General features: G+C 39.0%; 1 protein-coding gene across 2 annotated transcripts in view; it reads left to right on the forward strand.

The window, feature by feature from the left end:
- The window catches only part of LOC122557342 (neuronal migration protein doublecortin-like), a 168,597-nt gene that overhangs the window by 135,245 nt on the left and 7,813 nt on the right, over positions 1 to 25,539 (forward strand). Inside the window, exons 4-7 of one of the 2 annotated variants that reach the window (XM_043704948.1) lie at positions 4,025 to 4,127; positions 11,197 to 11,235; positions 13,986 to 14,096; positions 24,068 to 24,174. In XM_043704948.1, the coding sequence (XP_043560883.1) occupies positions 4,025 to 4,127; positions 11,197 to 11,235; positions 13,986 to 14,096; positions 24,068 to 24,174 (360 nt within the window). The remainder of the gene's footprint in view (positions 1 to 4,024; positions 4,128 to 11,196; positions 11,236 to 13,985; positions 14,097 to 24,067; positions 24,175 to 25,539) is intronic. The other variant, XM_043704949.1, reaches the window with a different exon arrangement.

The following is a 25,539-nucleotide window of genomic DNA, read 5'->3' on the forward strand; positions in this document are numbered from 1 at the left end:
TCCTGTACAGCCGCAACATGACCTCCCAACTCCTGTACTCAATACTCTGACCAATAAAGGAAAGCATACCAAATGCCTTCTTCACTGTCAGCCAACCAATTTTCAATCCAAATCAGTACTTTGCCCCCAATACCATGTGCCCTAATTTTGCTCACTAACCTCCTATGTGAGACTTTATCAAAGGCTTTCTGAAAGTCCACAAAGTCTCTTTCTTGTGGTCCAATACCATCCTGATTCTCCCAGTCTACCTGCATGTTGAAATCCCCCATAACAACTGTAGTAACATCTTTGCGACAAGCCAATTTCAGCTCCTTATTCAACTTACACCCTACATCCATACTACTGTTTGGGGGCCTGTAGATAACTCCCAAGAGGGTCTTTCTATCCTTAGAATTTCTCAGCTCTATCCATACTGACTTAACATCCCCTGATTCTAGGTCCCCCCATGCAAGGGACTGAATATCATCCCTTACCAACATTCTTCAACATTTATCCCAGTTCTCAGCTCCTTATTTTGAGCTGTCTTCACATCGAGAGGGATTGGGTGGGATGAAAGTAGCTGGCACAGCTGTATGTGTTGCTGAAGGTGGAGGAAGGGTGATGAGTTGTCCTGAGTATGTGATTAGAAAATGCAGAGGCCATGAGTGGGGGAGGTTTAGTAGGTGGGCATGAGAGTGAATAAGGGAAGACGTTGCATGCACTAGTGATGAGCCTTGGTCAAGTGCATGAGCCTTGGTCAAGTGCATACGCTTGATGGGTGCAGTAGCAGAGAGAAGGTGATGGCAGAATGGAGACGGTCATTGACCTTCTTCCTGCTTTGGTGACCTGGGTAGCAACCTCAGACCACGTTGATGGATTGACCTCTAACGGTGCTGGGATAAGACGCTGGTCCTCCTCTGCAGCCCGCCCCCCATCCACCACGACTTCTTAGGTCCCCATTTGCAAAGTGGAATATCAGTTTTCCTTTGACATGTCTGAGACAAATGGTATGAACAAGCTCTGGGTTTTCCCAGCTTTTGATATGGAGCACAACTGTGTTTTGAGTATTGCGCCAGTGTCAGGAATTCTGGGATGTCCCAGATGTTATGAGAACCTCAGCCTACGGTGGGTGAGGGAATAGAATGAGCTGGTGCCATCGGGGTATTTGTGATGCGAAGACAATGAGGTGGGTTTGGGAAGATATTGTGAGAAAACACAGTTGGCCTCACAGAGAGAAACATTCCATGAAACTAACTAAAACTGATACTTAGGGATGGATTTTTTTCAGAAATCAGTTCGGAATCTGAAAAAGTTGACATCACCAAACAAACAACTTCAATGGGAAACTTAAAGTATTCAGCCTGATCAACAACTCCAAAGGTGATGGAATGCATCTAACTCCATGGGAGCCAGAGCACTGTCCTCTGCTCCAGGACACAGTCAATAAGGAGAAACTGCCTATTCTTGATTACTGCAAAAAAAAGACTGTCTCTTCCAATTAGAAAATGATTACCTAATCCAAAAGTCCAGGACTACAGGGAAGAAAGTATCTCTTTCAACAGAATAGCAGTCTTCCAGAAAGGAAATCCAGGAGATAAAGTAATGGACCAAGAATAATGTCTGTAAAGAGTGACAATCTCGACAAACTTTATCCAAGTGATAAAGGATCCTCTGGTGAAGAAATGATCCATTGGTTAGTATGAGGGTACCAGACCTCAAGCAAGAAAACCTACCATTCATCCAAGTCTGAACATGGGCATTCTGAGCAAAGTGTGAAGCAACCAGGCTACCTGCATTTGTAAAGTCAGACACATGTGGTGGAGAATGGGATGGAAATCACAGTCTAATGGGTCGTGGTAAATTTAATATAATTATATACATGATTTGCATAATGGGTTATCTATTGGGGAAATGAATTGATGGAGGGTGTGTAAATGTAATGTAATGGTATTGAAAAGATTTATTTTCATGTTAAGTTGATTCCGCTCATTTTGCTGATGCTATACAATCTGTGGTTGAAACAAGTAGTCCTACACTAGCTTTTAGGGGGAGCAGAGGGATCTCACCAGGAGATCAATAAAAGGTATTTGTCATGTGCCGCTCCATCTTCTGTCTTCTTCCACTGCTGCCTTTTCCAATCCTGAGATGTAAAATTTAAATCGCGGCCCCAATTTAAATGTTTGAAATAATACTACCATAAAAGCATCAGATTGGACACAATCTTCCTTCTTTCCATTTTGTTTTAACTGTGTCTCTCTGACTCACACCCATAGCCTTGTGGGATTTGATATCTTAACCACAATTCTGTTTCCTTTCAGTTCTGTTTTTACTCATTAGCATTGGGAATATTTCTCTCCTTGAACAACTCCTTTAATGTATTTCAAAATTGGCCATCTGCCGATACATTGGCTCAATTATATTCCATTCTTTAGATGTTTAATCTAGGAATCAGCTTGATCTTCTGTTTTCTAAAATTAGCTTTTGATGTACTGATACTATAATTAGAATATTTAAATCAAAGTTTGGCACATTGGTAATCATTACCTGTTCCTGAATTTCCAATGAATAATGTGTAATTGCTTCGATGTTCGATAACCCATCTATAACTGGAAAATATGGCAAGACTTGAGTGTGTCGGTTAGTGGAAGTCAGGGGTCAATTCTGCCCTTTTTCAAAACAAAGATGATTTAAGTATCATTTTTGCCATTGAATCAGCAAATCTTAATAACTAAATGCAAACTAGTTGTACTTGTTGGAAGAGAGGCTGGGGCAGAATTTAATGATTGTGATGGGGGTCTCTCTGATTCATCATTGGTTGGTCAGTTGGTGAGAACGCTTTGCCATCTCTTATTGGGAAGTGCCAGTCGGGCATTTAATTAAGTAATGGTTGGCCATTCCTGTCTGTCCGCGAATGGCTGGCAACTCTTTATTGATCAGCATCATTATATTACAGTACTGGGAGGCTGTCTAGTTAATGACAGTACCATACCCACTGAAGGCCTAGGATGCCCATGGACATGGGCAGCGAGAGCAGAAGGTACAGCTGTCTATGGTCCCCCCTTCTCTCCCATCTCCTCCCAATCAGACACTGGATGCCCTTGAATGACAGATCCCAATAGGAGACCTGACACAACTTTGACAGAGTTTATTTGCTGGGCTCACCACTTACCAAGTTCCCCGCCCACTGTTAAGTCTGTACCAGCAGAAGTACTTGAGTATTAATTGCACTTAAGCACCTTCATTGGCAGTGAAAAGTAAAATACTGTGGATGCTGGAAATCTGAAATTAAAACACAGAGTTCTGAAGAACCTCAGCAGGTCTGGCACTATCTGTGAGAGAAATAGAGTTAGCATTTTGAGTTCAGTACAACTATTTCAGAACTGGCTTGTTTCTCTTGCTCAACAAACGCAGATGCCACAATTTTTTTTAGATTCCCTACAGTGTGAAAACAGGCCCTTCGGCACAACAAGTCCACACCGACCCTCTGAAGAGTAGCCCACCCAGACCTGTTCCCCTACATTGATCCCTGACTAATGTACTATGGACAATTTAGCATAGCCAATTCACCTAATCTGCACATCTTTGGATTGCGGGAGTAAACCCACGCAAACACAGGGAAAATGTTTAAACTCCACACAGACAGTTGCCCGAGGCAGGAATCGAACCCGGGAACCCTGGTGCTGTGAGGCAGTAGTGCTAACCACTGAGCCACCATGCCACCCCCTAATTCTTAAAACTGACAACTCAGAGGCTTTTCTGTATCTCTGTTCAAATAATAGACTGCAGAAACAAATCTGTTCTGTGTTAATCATCTTCTCGTTTGGAATTAGGCTGGTCAGGATTGGCCAAAGGTTGACAAATATTAACATTTTCTTTCAATTTACTTCTGTGGCTCATAAGTACTTATATGACCTCTTTTCAGGAATTTGAATTTAAGAACATGATTGAGTAATTTGTGTATTGTCTGTGAAAGGAGTACACCTAGAGCACGTGATTTTCTTTCTTGTTCCTTTTAAAAAAATGTTTTAATGTTTGGTTTCTGCAGGTGTCATGCCTACAAGACTTTTTTGGGGATGATGATGTGTTCATTGCTTGTGGCCCAGAAAAGTTCCGATATGCCCAAGATGACTTTTCACTGGATGAAAATGGTAAGTATTTGCATGGATTAAGATTATAGCTATCGCACAATACAATGCCAATCCTTTGGCAGTTTGAATCCAACTCCAAATAGTTAAGTCAAATGTTTCACTTAGGGGAGTGAACCAGATCACCAGAAGTGAGATAGGTTCTAGCAAATATGGGACATTACTGTTCTGAGGAAAATATTGTTGAATTCTGCATAAATTAGCCATTTTAGCTAGACAGTAGTGTTAAGCCATTCGGATACTGGAAGCATCATATTCACCCTCCAATTAATCCGTGCTATATTTGGCAAGAAAATAGTTGATTTGTCATTGAGACAGTATATTTGAGTATAGACGTTTAATTCAATTTAAGTCGTCAAGAATTAAACAAAAGTAGCAGAAATGAATTGGAGAAGAGTACCCTTGCCCAATAAATTCTGTTTTTAGGGCCTTGACCGCTGTCATGAAAACATGATTCTGTATCCTTACTTGATGAAAAATTCAGCGAGTATCTAGAATAAGCCAGTCGGAAGCTTAAAAAGTCATGTTGTCATCTCTTCTGATGTGAAATCAGTGAGCTTTGCATGTTTGCACTTTTCCACCTCACCATGCCTTCTGCCAGTGGCCACCTTTTATTTCGCACTTTTTAAAATGTCTGAAGTCCTCTCACTGCTGACCTAGACAATGCAGACCAACTTGTCTGAAGATGGAAAAATGAATGTCTGGCTCAACTCACATTCTTTAGCGTCGAGTGCAAATGCTGTGAAATTGATCCAGTAAGTATTACTCCTTAAATGATTGATAACTTCTACGTGTTTAAATGTTCGTTTTGTAGTTCAGAATTCATACCAATTCATTTAAATCATGAGTTTGGCCAATTGGCTCTGTTGTCTAATCATTGCACCTTTCTGCCATTTGCTCTCTTGGATCACTGCCATGTTTTTGCATTGTTCTTTAGTTTTACCCTAATTTTGTAATTGTTGACAGATGTTCTTGGCAGACAACTTTGGCATTGTAAGTTCTAATCAGTAATCTAATCGTGAAATAAGGACTTTTTCTGGAGGACTTGGTCTTTCATTTATCTTATGATATGGGTTTAGTTCACCTCTTGCCCCAACCTTCTCACCTCCCCACCACTACCACCACTGCACCTGTCATCTCTATACTACCTCCTTTGGAAATTAATCTCAATATGTAAAGTTTCCTGCAAATTATGAACCTTGATAGATTTTTCCTCTCCAATGATTTCAGGGAAATATAACAGTGCATCCTTTTCTCTTCAGATATCCTTCATAGTGTTGAAGGTATCTTGAGTCTTGACACAACAAGTTAAAAAACATCATTTTAGTTTTCTGCATTCATCTGCCTGCACATTAAGCATCCTGCAGTCATTTCATTATAACACACCGCCTCAAAATTGATTTAACCTTCAATAATAAATCTGCATTCAACTTTGGAGCGAGTAGGTTACATCGCATAGTGCCATGTTCAAAAACAATACAAATGTGATGCTTTCAATGAGCTTGTCCACCCACCTAATCAGTAATCAAATGTATGCTTTGTCAACTGATATTTCTCTGAAACTACTTTTTTCCATTGATGACACTGGTCTTTGGATGAACAAATCCTATTGCCTTGCTGAAATGCTCTTTATTCACTTGCATCCTGACATTGAAGGATAACCAGTAAATTCAAACTTTAGGATCTTCAAGGTTCCAGCGTCCATATTTTTGCATTCTAGCAGGGGCCAGTGGATAGTACTACAGAGTAACCAAGCATCTCAGAGTTTGTGTGACCATTCTGTTCTTCAGGTGGTGGGTGTCCTATTACTGCAGGAACACTTTCCATTCGATGTTTCAGAAACATTGACTCTGCCTGTGAGTCTGCACTGGTACTCTCAAAAGATCTTTTGAGTTCACACATTGGTTCACACTCCCACCAAACTCCAATGGCACCCCATTAATATATCTAATATACCAGTGAGTGGTGGCTGAGGTAAGTTTAGAATTGTGTTTGGATGTAGTGGTTATTGAATTGAACGCATTTGACGATAATGCTGAGGCCTATCACCTTGTCTGAGGAAATCTTTTAAGGTAATAATTGTTCTTTTCAGAGCTACTAATTACGTGGTGTTCCCTCTAAGTTTCCTTTCCGGCTGTGCAGGCCTCTGCAGTCCATTTGTGACGATGGTTTCTGGAACCAGAAGTCGGTGCCGCGATGGACATGCTGATGCTAATCACCCTTGTGGAAGCTATGCACACAGCCGCATAGCTTAGAGGGAACATTGGTGTGACCATAGATTTGTCGTCTTGATGTTATTGCCCTCACCATGAAAACCTTCAACCGATATTTAATCTCCTACTTCAACATTAACACACCATTCAGCATGTGAAATTTCATTAAAGTTACCTGAGCTTGAACTTTTTCAAGCTGTTGACTTTCACAGGTTGACTAGGTGAATCAATGATATCAGCCCCACTGATATTTGAGATATTATAATATTTTATTCTTGCTTTTAATATTCATTTCCCTGAAGTTTTTCTTAAGTGGAAAACCAGTTGAGCTGATTAATGGATGAACAAGCCAATCTCTGTGAAGACTGGACTGAAGTACCATTGTTTTCTTACCTCCTCATGTTCATATGTTGTCAAGCAGATTTTGTTTTATGAACGTCCTACATTCACCACACAACCTGTTTGTTAGTTTTTTAAAAATATTATGATCTCCAGCTCTCAAGGGCTTGCTGCTTCCTGATATCCTCATCCTTCTGTTTCATTTAGGAAGAAAGCAATTCCGCCACACACAAAAGAAGGTTTGATGCTTAAGGAAAGGGACCATGGGAATCAGGTCCAGAACAAGTGAGCCTCCCATCTGTCTTCTGTCTCCCATAGCTTGCAACTGATGATGTTTTCAATTTGGGAGTCTATAGTTAGGGGTTGGGAGACTTGTCCCTCACTTTTATGTTTGTTTTCAATTTTTCAATGATCTGTTAATAACTTTGTTTAACAAGAGTTAAATAAATACTCTTTGGTTACACGTTTCAGTGTCTTCTTTGGCTTACAGACCTTCATTGTTCTAGTATATAAGAAAGCAGAAATCATGATCCTTTACTCCAGCCATAATGCATTACATGTTTTTAAGCTTCGGACTTGGCAATTCTAATCACATCAAGGAATTTTTAGAAGTAATGAATGTTTCATAAATGCTACTTTGCAGAATGCTGCTACAGATCTTTATGACAGTTATCACAGTGAATGCAATTGCTTAAAGTTCCATTTACATCTATATTTATTTCATATAAATATAGTGGTTTTTATTTCCAATTCTTCTGTCTTTAAATCTATCGGACCTTTGGTGCAATGGGCGAATCTTACACTCATGCTCCTTGCTTAACTCATCCAAAATATACCCACTTATTCAGGGCAAAAATCTGACCTTCATTTTCAGTTATTCTCAATGTGTTTATTGGTAGTTGTCAGTTTATATCAACTTTAGGTAAAAGATATATTTGTTTTTGCAAATGGAACTTTTTCTGATACTGGAAAAATGATACAATGGGTGGAATCTTCCAGACCTAGAGGTGGGTTTTTGGCAGACCAGAACCTTGTAACTTTCCAGCCTTTTGACCAAAATAGGTTCTGAATAGAAAGGCTGAATTTCCATTTTGACACCCTGTTGACATCTGAGGCACCCAAGCATTCAATTAATGACCATATGAGGGCCTGTTCAGAATTGGGCTCAATCATTTCAGTGGAAGGCTGGGGAAGAAAGAGCTAATCAAACAACTGGTTAACCAGTGCTGGGGCAAGGGCTGTCATAGTCTGTGCAGCATGCAGTGAGTGGAGCTATAACAGTGAGGGGGCTACTCAAAGTCACTCTCTTTAGCTTGCTTCAGATCTCCCTATGCACTCTCGCCCTGACCACCACCAACGCTCCCACCTCTGGCTATTGAGGTGGCAGGGAGATCCTCATCCTGGTTCTATTTCAGATTAAAAAGCTCTCCAGCAGCCAATCAGCTACCTGATTGCTGGAAGATCTGGTGGACTTTCCCTCCTCCACTCTCTCATTTTCACTTGAAGCAGTATCTTTCAGGTTTTGAGCTATGGTGGATAATCTCTGTTTTTTAGTCAACAGTGAGTACATTAGCATCAGTCCTTACCCACAAATATCTGCTCTTCAGATAAACAGAAGGTCATTTCTACAAATGAGACAGCCAAGTCAGAAATAGAAATTGGGCCAACCATATTTCATTTGCAAATTACATCTGAATGGGATCAGAATAACTTGCAACCTCCCCCATTGACATGTTAGGTAGAAACATTTTGGGGATAGCACTGTCTTTTGCCCTAGCACCCTCGGCTATGGGTTGTCAGCAGTGGTGAGTGTTGAAATCAACCTAGATACAGACCTTGTTGCCTAGCAAATCTTCCTGAAAAGTTCACAAATTAGAGGTTACGCCTATGATGTTCTCCAATATCAGATGGCATGCAGTATAGATTCACACGTAAAACATAACTGTGTGGAGAAGACAGTGAGCCAAGACTTAGTACCTTCAGTAGTGGAGAAGAGAACAGTTGTCACAGGAGGTTGCTGACTTTAAGATCTCTCAATACAGTTGCTCCATTTCCCAATTCAGTTGTCCCTATTTCATTGAGTTCCTCTAAAACAGGAGGCAAATTGGACAATAAAAATATCATTTATGCTCCTAAAACATCATTGTCAACAGAGTGGAAAATTAAATGATTATTCTCATATTATAGAATACTATGATGACACTATTATTTTAATTTAAACTGTTAAGTAAGAAGAACTGTTCTGCTGAAATTGTTATAAATTTGATTTTTGCAGCTTATGTAAAAGCAAATGGCTGGAATTTTCTTGGAACTGTGGCAACCCAAAGTAAAATGGGACTTCTCACACTTGTGGTAATGTCATAGGGAGGAAATCTCCAGTCAAACATTACTGGACTGTTCTGAAATTCTTAAAGAATTACTTGTCGTACTTCTAGACACTATGAACTGAAGTATCTTTAACCCTTTATTTACTACGGAACAAGTGTCACCATGACATGAAGTCATTCATTATGTAATCCTCAATTTCCTTTTAATACTTAAATTCCAAGTAGGCTATGTAATGTAACATTGTTAGTTCACCTGTTTCATTTTCTTACAGAGTTACTGTGTTCACAAGCCCCATACAGTAGTTAACAGAACTGGGTGGTTAAACCTAACCAGTACAGGAATAAGACATGATTCGGAGATGCCGGTGTTGGACTGGGATGTACAAAGTTAAAAATCACACAACACCAGGTTATAGTCCAATTAAACCTGTTGGACTATAACCTGGTGTTGTGTGATTTTTAACTAGGAATAAGACAAGTTGCAATGAGGCATCCAGTTTCTCCCTGAAGTACAAAACTATGTTTACTGATCAGCTACAGTGAAATCATTTTTCATATCTGCAAAGATAATTTAGAGATTCTATACAATTCCAAAATGTGCAAGATATGAGAAGTAGAAAAAAGTTCTTCTATTAATTAGTGACTGATTTCTCAAATAGTTTTTTCCATTTAAATTAATCCAACAAACATGACTTTGCATTGAAAGTTGTGACATCAACCACCCACAATTCTTAGGATAAAAGCCTTATCTTATTGTTGATGATTTAATGTGAAATACATCAGAAGAGATCAATGTTAACTAAGTGCAATAAGAAGTTACATAATTTGGTTTAGATCGCCTTTTATTGAAAGTATAACTGAGTAAGACACAAATTTACAATTACATTTTTACTGTAAAATCTTATGCGATAGAGCACCTATACTCAATAGACCAGCATTCAGAACTTCAATTTAGTTTTGAATGCCCCATTGCATCTGTTGCAGATTTAATATGTGACTATAATTTTTTTTAATGGTCTGCTGTATACAACACTAGAAGTTATGTACTGGACTCAGCACTAGTCCAGAATATTGTTGTTAACCTAAAAGGCCCATATGTCAAAGGAAATGAGAGTGCAGGAAGCAAGGAAACTGAAGTGTCTACTTGCTATAAATGAAAGAATATTGTTGAGGGAAAATTCATTTTTTTTTAGAGTGACTGGCACTTTAAAAAATGCCAATGAAAGTGTTGACTTTTAAAATAAATGATTAACCTGCTAGGGAAACCAGTTCAGCCATTTCTGAATTTGCAGTTAATCTATGGAAATTGAATTATTTCCATATTTTTGTCTTGACTGTGAGAAAAGATTTGCTGTAAAGGACCCGATGGAATAAGTTATAGAACAGAACGCGTCTACATTGTTATAAACCCTGATATGTTATATTTTAATTGCTTTGCTAACTAATAGGAGTACAGTGCCACCTTGAAGTTCCAGGGACCTGGGTTCAAACCCTGCCACAGCAGTTGGTGGGATTTGAATTCAATAAAAGACCAGTCTAATGTTGACCATGAAACAAACCATTGTTGATTATTGAAAAAACCCATCTGGTTTGCTAATCTCCTTTAGGGAAGGAAATCTGCTATTCTTACTTGATCTGGCTTATATATGACTCCAGACCCGCAGCAATGTGGTTGACTCTTAAATGCCCTCTAGGTAATTAGGGATAACCAATAAATGCTATTGGTTAGAGCCACCCACATCCCATGAGTGAATTAAAGAAAATAAGTTACATGGTACACAAGGCATGGGGAGTTCAGTAAACTAAATCTTAATTAATTCTGGACAATAGTACAGCCTTGTGGAGAAAACATTATTCAATAAATCTAATCTCCATGACACCAATGAGTGTTCTAAGCAATAAACTAAATTTTTGAAATGCAAACTTTGAGTTAAAAACATCACACAACACTCTTTTACATAAACATTTAGTTTAATGCAAGGTATAAGTATAAACATTGGAGCATGTTTAAAGTGATGGAACATTATTATAATTATAGTATGTTAAAATAGTAAAGTTGAAACTGAAAAGAATTCCTCTCCCAGAGCAGAAATGAGGATTTTTTTAAAACAAAAGCTATGAGAAAATGGCTAAGAAGTTTGCCAGGTGTTATGATCTGTTAATTGTCTGATTAAAGCTTTTGTACTCTCCAAGAGGTGCACAGAAGTCGGACGCTGGGAGGTTTTGATGTTGGTAAGTAAAGGATTCACTGGTGACAGATTTTCACCAGCAGAAATGTTTGCACTGTTGTGGGATGAACATGTGAAGAAAAGTTGATGACAGAAGAGAAGCATTGAAATAAAACTGAGTGTAGAAATCATTAGATGCAATGATGTAGCCAACAAGTTTCTGTACCTTTTCCAACTTTTTGTTCTGAAATATAAACATAAAGCAGCAACATTATATTTAACATTTCTAAATGCACTGATGAAATAATTTGAGATTTGTTCTCTTTCTTTTGTGCTGTTTAGTTATTGTCTGTCTCTTTCATTAATTGTGGCTTTATCTTTTCAAAAAATGCCAAGCGTCCCTCTGTTGCTGTTCAGCTAATCCCTTTTTAAAATACAATCACTGATATTTCTGCTTTCAATGGGTCTTACTGCTTCCTTTTCTGTCAATTCCTGCTGTGATCTTTTTTCTACATTTGGCTGCCATTCTTCCTTCCTTTCTTTCGCTATCCCTTCTTATTTCTATGACTTTTTGAATTGAAATAGTGTTTTTTTTATCTGGTCATGTTTAGTTGTAGTCAAAGTTCAGAAACAGACATTGCCTCTTGGAGTAATTCAGGTACTCTTTGTCCAGGTTCTTAGCTTGACTGTTGGCCTCTGAATGTATCTGTTGGCCAGATCAGTTATATTTGGACCTTGTATTAAAATGTAAAGATAAAACAAATTCATTTTTAGCTACAAAACTAGAAAGAGATGAAGATATATTTAGTAAATCATAAATGATTGTTATGATTAGAAATTTTGTGTTAGTGGAATAGGCCACGTAGCTATTTGAGCCTGCTGTGCCACGTAGTAAAATCATGACTGACATGGTCATGGTCTCAACTCCACTTGTCTTCCTCTTGCCATATGCTCACCATCCAACTTGAAACCACTGATTCCCTTGATGGGGTCAATTTGTTTTCTTGCAAATGCAACACAGTAGCTGAGCATTTAAAAACCAAAAAGATAGTAACCAACTCATAGACTCTACTGTTCCTTCTTTTCAAGGTCATCAAACATGAAAAATCTGAAAGGGACAATTAGATTCAGTGCATTTCTTGACTGCTAGGTTGATGTTTATCTATATAATATTTAAAATTTATGTATGTTTGTGCCATAATGTATATTATACATGTATGTATGTGCTTATTATATATGAATTTATCTCTGTCTATAAATATAGAAATAAAATTCAGTGCAGTTTAGTTTGTTTCTAATCCTATCAGCCCGAGGCATAACCTTTCAAGCAGATTGTCTGAACTTCACGCACCAGCGACTAAACATTTCAAAATGTTGTTTTCTGATGATTTGCCAGTAATACGCCACCGATTACAAATTCTAGTTCATATGAAGGTCAGACAGTTTTATTTCAGTCTAGCAGTCATTTAATTCCTCTACTGTAGCCTATTTGTAAGGTGCATTGAAATATACAGCAGTCCTTCATTATAGCAAACTCAGATTATACCGCAATCTCTATTACACCATATATTGTTTATGGCTGCCTCTTTAATAAATAAACCACATAAAACAACCTCCTCATAACATGTTGCCTAGTGCAGCAGTCTTTACTGGTCAGAAAACTGTCCTTTTAAAGAGTATCTGGTATTATTTCTGAATCAACATGTTTGGCAATATTATTACTCATCTCTGCAATAGATTGGTCTTGAATTGCCACAAAGGAAGGGACACTAGCACTGCGTCACAAGCGCCCCTCTGGAGAGTAGCTGTTTTACTGTGCCTCTAATTTAAAATATAAGTGAGCTGATCTTTTGTCAAATGGAATATTGGATAATGATCTGAGTGGAGTTTCAACCAGTGAGGCACACCAATGTTAACATTCAGTGGTTAAGAACTAAGAACAATTGCACACCGTTATTTGTGGAAACTTCATTAAAATAATTCTTTGTTTTCTTTACCTTCTATTTATTTCCTGAAGGAATTTGTTTCTTGCTGAAATTCTATAGGCTGTGGTTATTTCAAGTATGACCAATGACCATAAATTACATATGAGTTGTGGTAAAGGATGAGAAAAAGCTATTCAGTTGTATGGAGTATGGAATATAACTGTTACTGAATGGACAGTAGCTAACTCCTTATTTGACATTTTATGTATGTCAAGAAGAGTTCTAGGCAACAACCCTGTATGGGATAAAGTTTCCCACACAAGCTTCTTCTGCCTCCAGCCCTTTTTTGCAACTAGTTTCATAACCTGGAAGTTAAAAATTGCTTTTTGAATCACAGTTCAGGAAACGTGCATTTGGCGAAGAGAAGGTTGTGGACTTGAGACCAGAAAGGAAAATCTTGCCGACCTTATTATGCTCCTGGCTATAACAGATCAGTGATATGGCCTTCTCTGAGTTGACTGTGGCTATGTTTTGCTTTGCCATTTATCTAATGTACAAATAAGATTATGATTATCCCAACATAAGGGTCCAATTAATAATTGGTCTCGAAGTTGAGTTTCAGCAATGACCATCAATACATTAATAACTTCTTTAAGTAAATCTTGACAAGATGATCAAATATATCTCAGTTCTCAAACAGCAGCTTCAACGGACAAATTCTAATGTAGTTGTCAACACAGAGATGCACAGTGTGATTAATTCACTAGATTGCCCAGAGAGGAAAGTGAGTAGCCAGGAAGTAAGTCAGATTCAATATGGTAAGTTGTCATTTATTATTATTTGTGGGAGGCTATTCTTAAATGTGACTTTTTTTCTACTTTTTAACCAGAATGCCGTGTGGTGAAGACAAACCCTGGAGGCAAATCAACTAATGCCTCACAAAGGTCCACAGGCAAGAGCTCTGGAGCTTCACGTCGCAGTAAGTCTCCTGCAGACTCTGGTAAGTGGAACCTGTCGGCACTTTGAAGGCCTGAGGGTTTGTGACAATACAGAAGTGAATACTAATTGACATGTGACTATGACCATCTATCAATCAAATGAAACAGAACCTGGAGATACTGACTTCTAATCCAAGGTATATGCAATGCAATTCCTAACGCAGGGAAGATAAGGTGTGTAAATAAATGACACCATAATTATAACAGACACAACTTAAAAAAGAGAGATTCCTTGAGAATATTATTATTCATAACTGAATAGTTTTCTTGCTTTCTCATTATTTTTAAGCCCTATATGGGATTGGGAGGGGTGGATTATTTTGTCAGGAAAAGTTTGCAATGTGGCAATGCCTCAAGTGTAACTTTGACAGTGGGGTAATGACAAAGTCAGCACTTTACAGACTGGACTGTTCCACTATTCTCTCATGTCCATCATCTGTAAGTTTAAAAAAAAAAGTGCCGATTACAGCATTGAATGGTTTAATGAATGGCTAGACATAGGAACATCATTTTAAAATGACTTGCAACTTATCTACAAGATCAGTGAGAGACTAAGAGAAACACTATGGGGTTTCAGGGCCGCAGCTACAATTTGTAAATCTACATAGCACAGCAAATTACTTCAGTCAAATCAAGCTAAGTGTGAGGTGATTCACTTTGGTAAGAGTAACAAAAAGATGGTGTACTGGGCTAATGGTCAGATACTTGGTAGTGTGAATGAGCAGAGGGATCTTGGTGTCCATGTACACAGATCTCTGAAAGTTGCCACCCAGGTAAATAGTGCGGTGAAGAAGGCATATGGCGTACTGGCTTTTATTGGTAGAGGAATTGAGTTCTGGAATCCTGAGGTCATGTTGCAGTTGTATAAGACTCTGGTGTGGCCGCATCTGGAGTATTGCGTGCAGTTTTGGTCGCCATACTATAGGAAGGATGTGGAGGCACTGGAACGGGTGCAGAGGAGGTTTACCAGGATGTTGCCTGGTACGGTAGGAAGATTGTATGAGGAAAGGCTGAGGCACTTTGGGCTGTTTTCATTGGAGAAAAGAAGGTTTAGGGGTGACTTGATAGAGGTGTACAAGATGATTAGGGGTTTAGATAGGGTTGGCCATGGGAACCTTTTTCCACGTATGGAGTCAGCTATTACGAGGGGGCATAGCTTTAAATTAAGGGGTGGTAGGTATAGGACAGATGTTAGGGGTAGATTCTTTACTCAGCGAGTCATGAGTTCATGGAATGCCCTGCCAGTAGCAGTGGTGGACTCTCCCTCCTTATGGGCATTTAAACGGGCATTGGATAGGCATATGGAAGATAGTGGGCTAGCGTAGGTTAGGTGGGCTTGGATCGGCATAACATCGAGGGCCAAAGGGCCTGCACTGCGCTGTATTTTTCTATGTTCTAACAACCTACATTTGTGATATTTAGCTTTTACTCTGATATTTTTGTGCGTTTAAATATAAACTAGTTTGTGTCCACAGTATCCTTCTACAGTAGAAAAATTGAGTGGAAAAAAAAATTGATTGAGAAACTCAGTGTTCCAAAGAGTGAATAAAATACTTTTGATATGGAGTCATTGTTGTCAGAAATGTGAGAGCCAATATCCACAGAGAAAGTTTCCACAAACAGCAACACCATGATCTGATCACTTGTTTTAGTGACACTGGACACTGGTTGAGGAATAAACATTGTAAGACAATGTCAGGGGATTTGCACTTTTAGATTATTTACACCTATATGAGAATAAAAAGTGCTCCCACTAACATCTCATCCAAAAGACAAAACCTTTAAAAGCATAGCACTGTCTTAGTCATGCACAGTGGTATTCTCTTTGATTTCGAGCATAAGTGTCTGGAGCAGGACATGGACTTGCAACCTCTGACTCTGCAGAGACAGGTACAACACTGAATTGCAGCTAATAGCAGAAGCAGGGGCTGTTCTCTTGGCTTCTAATAAACTGTGTAGTTGTAATTCAGATGATAGAATGGGTGAAATGGGCACCCTATGCTTTTAATAGGACCCTCCCCCTTAAATCCACTACACCATTGAATAACTTAAGAAATTCATTGAAACTGTTCAGTTTGGTTTAGTTTCATACAGTTGTTCTCTTAACTGCATTGACAGAAAATTGTATGTACAATTCACTATCCTATCTACCTGCGACTCCACTTTCAAGGAGCTATACACCTGCACTCGAAGGTCTCTTTGCTCAGCAACACTCCCCAGGATCCTACCGTTAAGTGTGTAAGTCCTGCTAGGATCTGTTTTCCAAAAATGCAGCACTCGCATTTATCTGAATTAAACTCCATCTGTCACTTCTCAGCCCATTGGCCCATCTGGTCAAGATCCTGTTGCAATCTGAGGTAACCTTCTTTGCTGTCCACTACACCTCCAATTTTGGTGTCATCTGCAAATTTACTAACTGTATCTCTTATGCTCACATCCAAATCATTTATGTAAATTACAAAAAGTAGTGGACCCAGCACCGATCTTTGTGGTACTCCACTGGTCACAGGCCTCCAGTCTGAAAAACAACCCTCCACCACCACCCTCTGTCTTCTACATTTGAGCCAGTTCTGTATCCAAATGGTGAGTTCTCCCTGTATTCCATGAGACCTAACCTTAATCAGTCTCCCATGGGGAATCTTGCCGAATGCCTTACTGAAGTCCATATAGATCACATCTACTGCTCTGCCCTCATCAATCCTCTTTGTTACTTCTTCAAAAAACTCAATCAAGTTTGTGAGGCATGATTTCCTACGCACAAAGTCATATTGACTATTCCTAATCAATCCTTATCTTTCCAAATACATGTACATCCTGTCCCTCAGGATTCCCTCCAAAGCTTGCCCACCACCCACGTCAGGCTCACTGGTCTATAGTTCCCTGGCTTGTCCTGACTACCCTTCTTAAACAGTAGCACCACGTTAGCCAACCTCCAGTCTTCTGGCACCTCACCTGTGACTATCGATGATACAAATATCTCAGCAAGAGGCCAAGCAATCACTTCTCTAACTTCCCACAGAGTTCTAGGGTACACCTGATCAGGTCCTGGTGATTTATCCACCTTTACGCATTTCAAGACATCCAGCGTGCTGGAGGCTGGTATAATTGCAACAGTTAAAAGGCATTTGGATGGGTATATGATAGGAAGGGTTTTGAGGGATATGGGCCGGGTGCTGGCAGGTGGGACTAGATTGGGTTGCGACATCTGGTGGGCATGGACTGGTTGGACCGAAGGGTCTGTTTCCGTGCTGTACATCTCTATGACTCTGAGTTTAAACCGTACAAAATAGACAGAAATAATGTTGACACAAATAAATCACATACCAAATAACATAAATGATAATTAAGTCTTCTTTTAACTTAGTGAAGGAGAGAAACATTGCCCTGTAAGTGCTGATTAGGCCAAAAACTGCCTTAAAAGGTCAACGTTAAATGGGGATCAGAACTCTGCATTAACGTTTTGGACAACCTCACTATTATGCAGGCTGGCTAAATGTATTTTTAGCTTTATTTAATTGAACCTTCAGAGTTTCGTGTGCAGTGATGAATAGAAAGCATTTGCAAGTTACTCTGTAGCTCAGTCTATGTCTTGTAACAAACAGGCAGAAGCAGGAGAAACTTTGGCTGCTGTAGGTTTCTCCAACCCAGACTAACTGGCTCACTGTACAGTTATAATGGAATGTGGATTGATCAAAAACAGTTAGGTTATTCCGTGAGCTTAATGCTGAGTGTGATAGATTCTGTTTTGTTGGAACAAAATCACGAAAAACATTTTTGACTTTCATGGGTTGATTTAATTAAATATTAGTAATCTTCATCCAAGTTTCTTCGAATATAAATGCACAACTGGTACTAAAAGTCAATAGAAATGTGTAATTAAGGATTGAGAGTTTCTAAAGGTTGGGAATAACGTGTGTGTGTGTGCGCGCGCGCGCGTTGGCTCCACTGTTATTGCATTTCCTAATTAGTTGGCATTTGATCTTGTGCAGGAACCTAAGTACTGGCCAGAGTGTAAACATACAGCATCTCCTGTTAAATCAAATCACAGGCTTTGTAGAGAAAACCTGGATTCAGTTGCAGGAGATGGCCTTGCTCTAACTATTTTGAATTGAATTTGATCTCAGAAGACGAGAATCCTGTTTGATGAATGACAGGCACTGCACTGTAATTTTATGCTCTGACAATGGTACTTTCAAAGACAAAGGAATTGGCTTATGCATGAACCAGTGGCAATTTCAGATTTGACAGCAGCTTGTCAGTCTCCTCCCAAAAACAGACACTGTTCCCTTGAGTCATTAGCTGAAAAATTACTCAATACCAGCAGATGTACTTCAGTCATGCCAATTGAATTTTCAAGCTTGCAGATCCTCTTGTTGTAAAATGTAGTTATAAATGATCTATATATTTTCCCAATATTTTTAGTTGTGCTTATTGAGTATGTTTTGGGGTAAGTCAGTGACTATTTATTCTTGCAGTGGCAGACTTGTTGATAGGCATGAAAACATCCAGATTTTTAAAAAAATGCTGTTTAGCTACAGTTTAGGAATTTGAAATTACTTCTGAGCAAGCAACCTAGTTTGGACAAAGCATTTACCTTCATCTTACACATATGCTGACCTTTTAGTAAAGCTCAAAGAAAGTTTCCTTAACCGTGGTATATAAAAACATAGATCTTACATTTTTTGTCATCCATGGGATATGAGTGTCACTGACAAAGGCAGCATTTGTTGACCATCCTTATTTGTGCTTGAGAAGATGGTGGAAAGCTGTCTTCATGAAGCACCATAATTCCACAGTGCTGAATGGAAGAATTCCAAAATTCAGCAATGAAGAAGGTACCGTGATATAGTTCTAAATCAGGATACTGTATAACTTCCAATTGCTGATATTCCCAGCTTCCTGCCTCTCCTGTCTTCCTCACTGGTAAGTTCAATAAGGTGTTGGAAGGTACAATCAATGAAGCTTTGGTAAGTTGTTAGAGCTGCATTCATCCGGCAAGTGAAGGTATTCCATCATATCCCTGACTTGTGATCTGAAGATGATGGAACTGCTTTGGAGTGTCAATGGATGAGTCACCTGAGGATACCCAGCTTCTGACCTGCTCTTGTAGCTGTGATATTTGCATAGCTGGTCCTATTAAGTTTTTGTTCAATGATGATTCCCATGATATTGATGGCAGGTGGTTCAGCAATGTTAACATCATTGGACATCAAGAATATGTGGTTACAATAGGTGGTCATTACCTGATATTTCTATGACATGCCTGTTAAGTACTATTTACCAATCTCGATCTAACTATAGCCAAGTTTATATTAAATAACTGTTTTGATATCTGTGGAATTGTGAATGGAACTGAACACAGTAATCATTAGCAAGTAGGGAAAGTGCTGTAGATGGTTGGACCTCGGACACTACCCTAACAAGCTCCTGTAGTGATGTCCTGGAGCCTAAATAAGTGATTTCCAACAACTATAACTACCTTCAGTTGTGCAAGGTATGACTCCAAGCAATGCAGAGTTTTCCTGATAGTTCAAGATCCTGAAACTCTCTTATTGACAGCACTGCATCAATAATTGATGCAGAAGGCTCATGACTAAATCGAAAAGGGAACCAGCAATAGGCAATAAATAAAACAAAAATTGTTGGCAAAATTCAGCCGGTCTTGTAGCATCTGTGGGCAGAAAGCACAGTTAACGTTTCAAGTCCGGTGACCCTTCATCAGAGCTACAAGTGATAAATCTTGGCCTTGCTGGCCGTGTCCACATCCCACTACTGAATATAAAAGAGAGACAACCATAATTAAATATCCCATAATTCACAGTTGCTTTTAAGGGAAAGCAACCAGCTAGTTTCCTATGGAGATTTTTCCATTGTATTCAAGTGACTACATTTTTATGAAAGCAGCACAACATGTGGCTAAGGGAGACATCATTCCACTGAAATTAGGTAGAATAGAGGAGTTAATTGAAGAATTCTGACATCCTACCTCAGTTAGCTTTGAGAAGAAACAACTGAAGTTATCCTTGTTTTCTGATCTTGTGGCCACAGTTGTAATTACTTCTCTGCTAATATGATTACACAACCTATAATAGGTTGAAATTCTACTAACTTGACAGTTTCATGGTTGAATTTATCATGCAAATCCCTGATTCATTTAATAAAAACACAAATTGCCGTGTAATCTGATTGATAAAGCACTTGTAGATAATTTGCCCTTTAACTACATAGTTACCAAAACTATAAAATATGTATGAAGCATTCGTCTATTTCAAGGATCTAAAGCATGTCCCCTGAAAATCATACATTTTGCAGTTTTGGGTTTACTGGGTTTCTATTCTAAACCTTGATCTTCTACCTAATGAGTCAGAAGTTCCAACAGTTTACAATATAATTTGTTTTCTAACTGAAGGGTGAGAGAAGAAGTCTAACTCATAGGGCAGCCGTTGCAGCAAATACTAGGACAAAAATAACATCAGAATCATGCAATTAACAGAAAGTAATTCCTTCCATAGTTAACATACAATCTGATCTATTACTAGTGCCATTTTCATATTAAAACCATCAAAAGCTGCCTTCTAATTCCAAAAATAATGGAGCAAAATTGTACCCCTCATATGCCTCTATTAGGAAATCTAACTGGTTTCTAACCATTAATAAAATTTACATGGTCCCTGCATCTGTGAACTGCGGGATTTAAAAAAAAAAATCAGACATGGGATGGCTATCAAGGACAGCATGTAGTGCCTATTTCTAGTTGCTCTTCAGAAAATGGTGGTGAAACAATTGTTGACTCTGAACGGTGAACACACTCGCACAGTGCTGTCAATGAAGCATTTTCAGGATTTTGATGCAGTCATGATGAGTAAAGAATGGTGTATGTCCAAGTGAGGATATTGGAAGTGATTGTACTTGTACACAGCTTCTACCCTCCTTCTTGGTGATGGAGATTGTATATTGCATTGTGTCCCGCCAAAGAATCATTGTACTTGCTACAATAAACCCTATAGAGACACTGCAGCCAGAATACAGCACAGTGCAAGGAATTCATAATTGAGTTAGAGGATTCCTGTTCTCATAATTTTCAATATTGTTCCTAACCAGATATTTAACAAGTTTATTTGGAAGACTTAATTGACACTTTTCCAGGGAGCTTTCCACAGATCCACTGATGGAAAAATAATCACTTGTCTGATTTCCGATCTTAATTACCACTCACTAGTTTTCAGACTGTATTCTTCAGCTCTGTGCTTATGCTAGTGTTGCTGTGCTTCCTGGCATTGCAAGAGTTGATCATGTGTGTTCCTGTAGCAGAAAATGGCACTCCTTAGACTACTTCACTCTCAGTTCTCTGATAGAGCTATTGCTTATAGGATTTGGGAGACTTCTAATCTTCTACTGTTATTGTGTTGAGAGGTCAGTCAAAAGAAAAGATTTGATGCATGTGTATAATAATACCTTCTTCACAAGCTGGATGTCACATAAATTAAGTTACTGTTAATTATGTAGGCAAACTGGTCAGTTCTGTATGCCTTGCACTTTTCATGCTGATGTGTGGAGTAAGGTTCCCCATGAGCTTTCTAAATTTCACCTTGCTTAGAGTTAACAATAACACTCCCTACTACTGCATTGACATGGCACTTCAACAGAGTAACCCATGTTATGGCTCTTCTGATGAAGAGTTGCCTATCTCGGAGGAAGCACTGAGAGTAGTGATAACATAGAATGTACTCTGGATGGAGGACTTCAATATCCATCACCAAGAGGGGGTCAGTAGTGCCACTATTGACTGAGGTGACCATGCCCTAAAGGACATTGTTGCTAGACTAGACTCACCAAGACAGAAAAACCTAATAGACATTGTACTTGTTAATCCACCTGTCACAGATGGATTTGACCATGATAGTAATGGTAGAAATTACCACTGCACAGTCCTTGTGAAGGCAAAGTCCTGTCTTCACATTGAGTGCAACCTTCAACATGTTTTGTGATGCAAGCACCATGCTAAATGACTCAGAACAAATCTAGCAGCAGAAGAATTTAAGTTTGCCCCAAGTCCCCCACTCTACCATTACTGACAAATCAAGAGATTAACCTAAAAGGTACACCTAAAAACAGGTTTCAGCCTAGTGAAGCTACAACTTCAAATATTTGGATTTCAATTAACAAATAGCATGTGATAGGCACAGCTAAATTATCCCATAAACAACAGATCAGACCAAAGCTCTGCAGAATCTGGGACTTCTGAAGTGAATAACTGCTTCCTGACTCCCCAAAGTCTGTCTATCATTGATAATGCACAAATTGGGAATGTGATGGAATACTGTCCAGGTGCATGGATGAGTGCAACTCCAACAACATTCAAGAATCTTGTCACTGTCCAGGACAAAACAGCCCACTTGATCGGCACCTCATCACCACCTTCAAAATTCACTGCCTCCACCAATGGCCAGTGCGCCATTTACAAGGTGCACTGCAGTACCTCGCCAATGCTCTCTACACAGCACTTTGCAAACTCATGACCTCTACCACCTAGAAGGACAAGGTCATCAAAATGCTTGGGAATCACCACCACCTACTAATTCACCTCAAGCCAAGCATCATCCTGTCTTGGAAATGTATTGACATTCTTTCATTGTTGCAGAAAACAAAATATACTTAAAATAGGAATTAAGAGCTGCACTGTTAGCATACCTGCAACACTTCAAGAAGCTGGCTCATCATCACATTCTCAATGGCAATTACGGGCTGCCACATCCAAGAAAGAATTACAAAATAGTGTGGATCAGAGGTGAATGATCACAGTGATATGACACAAAACTTGGCCGAGCTGGAAGTCAAAGCATTTTATGTAGGATGTTAATTGACAACAGCAAGAAAATACTTTCAGATCACTTTGTAATGGATTGATGAACAGCATCCAAAGATGGCATTCTTGTTTCTTCTGAGCTCACTGGAAAATTTTTCAAGGCTGGATTGTATGGCATTTTTTCCCTCAGGCAGTTCTAATTGTTAGGTGGGTGAACTTGCTCCCTGCTTTGCCTTGGATGTCAATCCTAGAGCTGTTCCCAATTTAAAAATTCACTTCCAATCATACATAAACTCTCTGCAGTGAAAATAATTTCACCCCCAGTATTGTTCCACTTTCAGAACACAAAGACTTTTTTGATAATTTTACAAAGTAAAACATGGTTTCCATTAAATGTTACTTAATTATACTCCACTAAAATTTTACAATGGACATTAAAGTGTAATTTGTTGGTGTTTCTTACAAAAAGTCTTGCTGTTATGCACACTGGAGGAAATGCAGAATTTCTGAATTTGATTAGTTTGTAGAAAATAGTGCTGACATTCTCAAATGTATGGTTTGCATTTCCCTCCTCTCTCGAAAGTTCTTTCCTTTGCAGGGATACATTTTTAAAGTCATTGCCTGACCATTCATTTCATTCAGTATTTTGTTCAATCTTCATTGGGCCATTGAACAGTAGAAGGCATCTCATTCAGCTTAGGTGCTGGCCTCATCGAATGACCACACGTGAGCTTTCTAGTTGGAGTCACTGGGTATGATTCATAATGTTAGTCTATCATAATGCAAAACATGTATGGATGATTGGCCTGCGAGTTATTTAAACCAATGAGGTATGTGGCAACTGTTCATCTTCTGCTGATAAACAGAATATTCTAATCCTATTTCCTGGAAAAGGGTGATGCTGGAGGAGTGAAGCATTAAGAAGAGGACACATTCCCTCTCCTAATGGAGTGCCTGTTGCAAATTGTATGATCTAAACCATCTCATCCTCCTTTCTGAGCAGACACCATAAAGCATTGCAAGCAGTAGAGCTATAAGTAATGAGAAAACTATGACATTGAATTTTATTCTTAAGTAAACTCTTTGAATATTCTGAAATGAGTTACAATAACCTACTAAGATCATCTTATCAGCCTTCTATAAATTATCTGTTATCTGTGTTTTCAGCTAATGGAACCTCTAGCAGCCAGCTCTCCACTCCCAAGTCCAATAAGTCTCCAGTCTCAACACCCATTTCGACACCAACTAGCCCAGGCTGCCTTCGCAAGCACAAGGTAAGTCATTATTTTGCCCTGTGTTTTTTTTCTATTACAATGGAGTGAATACATATCTTTACCCGAGTCTCAAAAATGACGATGCTTTAGTTTAAGGGATGTTCCTATTTCATTCTTTAAATAAGTAGACATCTGGAAAACAGGAAGTTACTTTAATTTGGTTATTGATCTCTCATTAACATAGCCAGAATTCTACACGAAGTACCAAATGCAGGTGAATCAGTTCAGTCACCTTAATGTCATAGGATAGAACAAGATATATTCAGTTCTCAGGAGGGCATGCTGTGTCTATACAGATGAGTACATGTGTGCACTGCTCACATCTGTAGACACACTGACACATGTACACCACACGTGCACATATGCATGCCAGGTTACTTCTTGTTTTCTTGAGGGCTCCTTTCGAGATTTTCTTGAGGGCTAATTTTTCATTCACACCAAGTACTTTATGAAATGACGCAGTTACATAATAACATTCCTTTTTTTATTCGTGTTAATCTTTGGGATATTTGGCCTCACAGAAGCAGAACCCATCTGTTAAATGGAAAGCCACCACACACAATGGAAGCATTAATTAATTGATACTACAGTGTTCAAATTAGCACAGGACAACTAGCAAAAATGTAGCAATAAAAGTTTCTCATTCAAAATAACAGATATGGGCTTTTACTCACACGAAGGTTACACCTTCCAAACTGACAAAATTATACCCAGTGTAATTCCATTGCATATTTACAAAACTGGAATATTTTAACAAGTCAGTTACTGCTGTTTTTAGTGCATCATGGATTTCAGTCTCAGATTTCAATTTAACAATTGATACATTGTTCATTGCAATGGCAGTCACATGGAGTAGCTCCGGAAAAGCAGCCTTAAGCTTGGTGATACCACATTAATTTGCAAGTAATTAATTACCTCATGTCAAGTTTCCTAGTGAGCTAAGTGTTCCTTTGCTGATAGGTATTAAACTGTTTTCTCTTCTTTGCAGCCTCCCTCTGTCTCTCTCCGGTCCGTTGGAGCCTGCCTCTCCCTCCCACTTCCATAGCAGCCTCCCTACCTCTCCACACCTTCAACTCTCTTGCAGCCTCCGTCTTCTCCCTAATTGTCATTCGGATCTGGTGGGTGGGTAGTTGTATTGGCAAAATGGCAGCTCTTTCTCCTGACTTTTATTAAAAAGTCTGTTTCCTGCCCATCTTTTCCTCCTGGTTTCACCAAAATGGCTACAGGCTCTTGGACTTTAGCCCTGAGCCCATCACACTCCCTGTAACTTGGACCCCACTTCTGGACTCTTGTAGACGTTTCTTTAGTGCCTCCTCACTACTAGCAGTTAGTTACCTAACTGCTTGCTGCTCCTAAAAGTTCTTT

Source organism: Chiloscyllium plagiosum, chromosome 15, assembly GCF_004010195.1.
Source record: "Chiloscyllium plagiosum isolate BGI_BamShark_2017 chromosome 15, ASM401019v2, whole genome shotgun sequence".
Lineage (NCBI taxonomy): Eukaryota > Metazoa > Chordata > Chondrichthyes > Orectolobiformes > Hemiscylliidae > Chiloscyllium > Chiloscyllium plagiosum.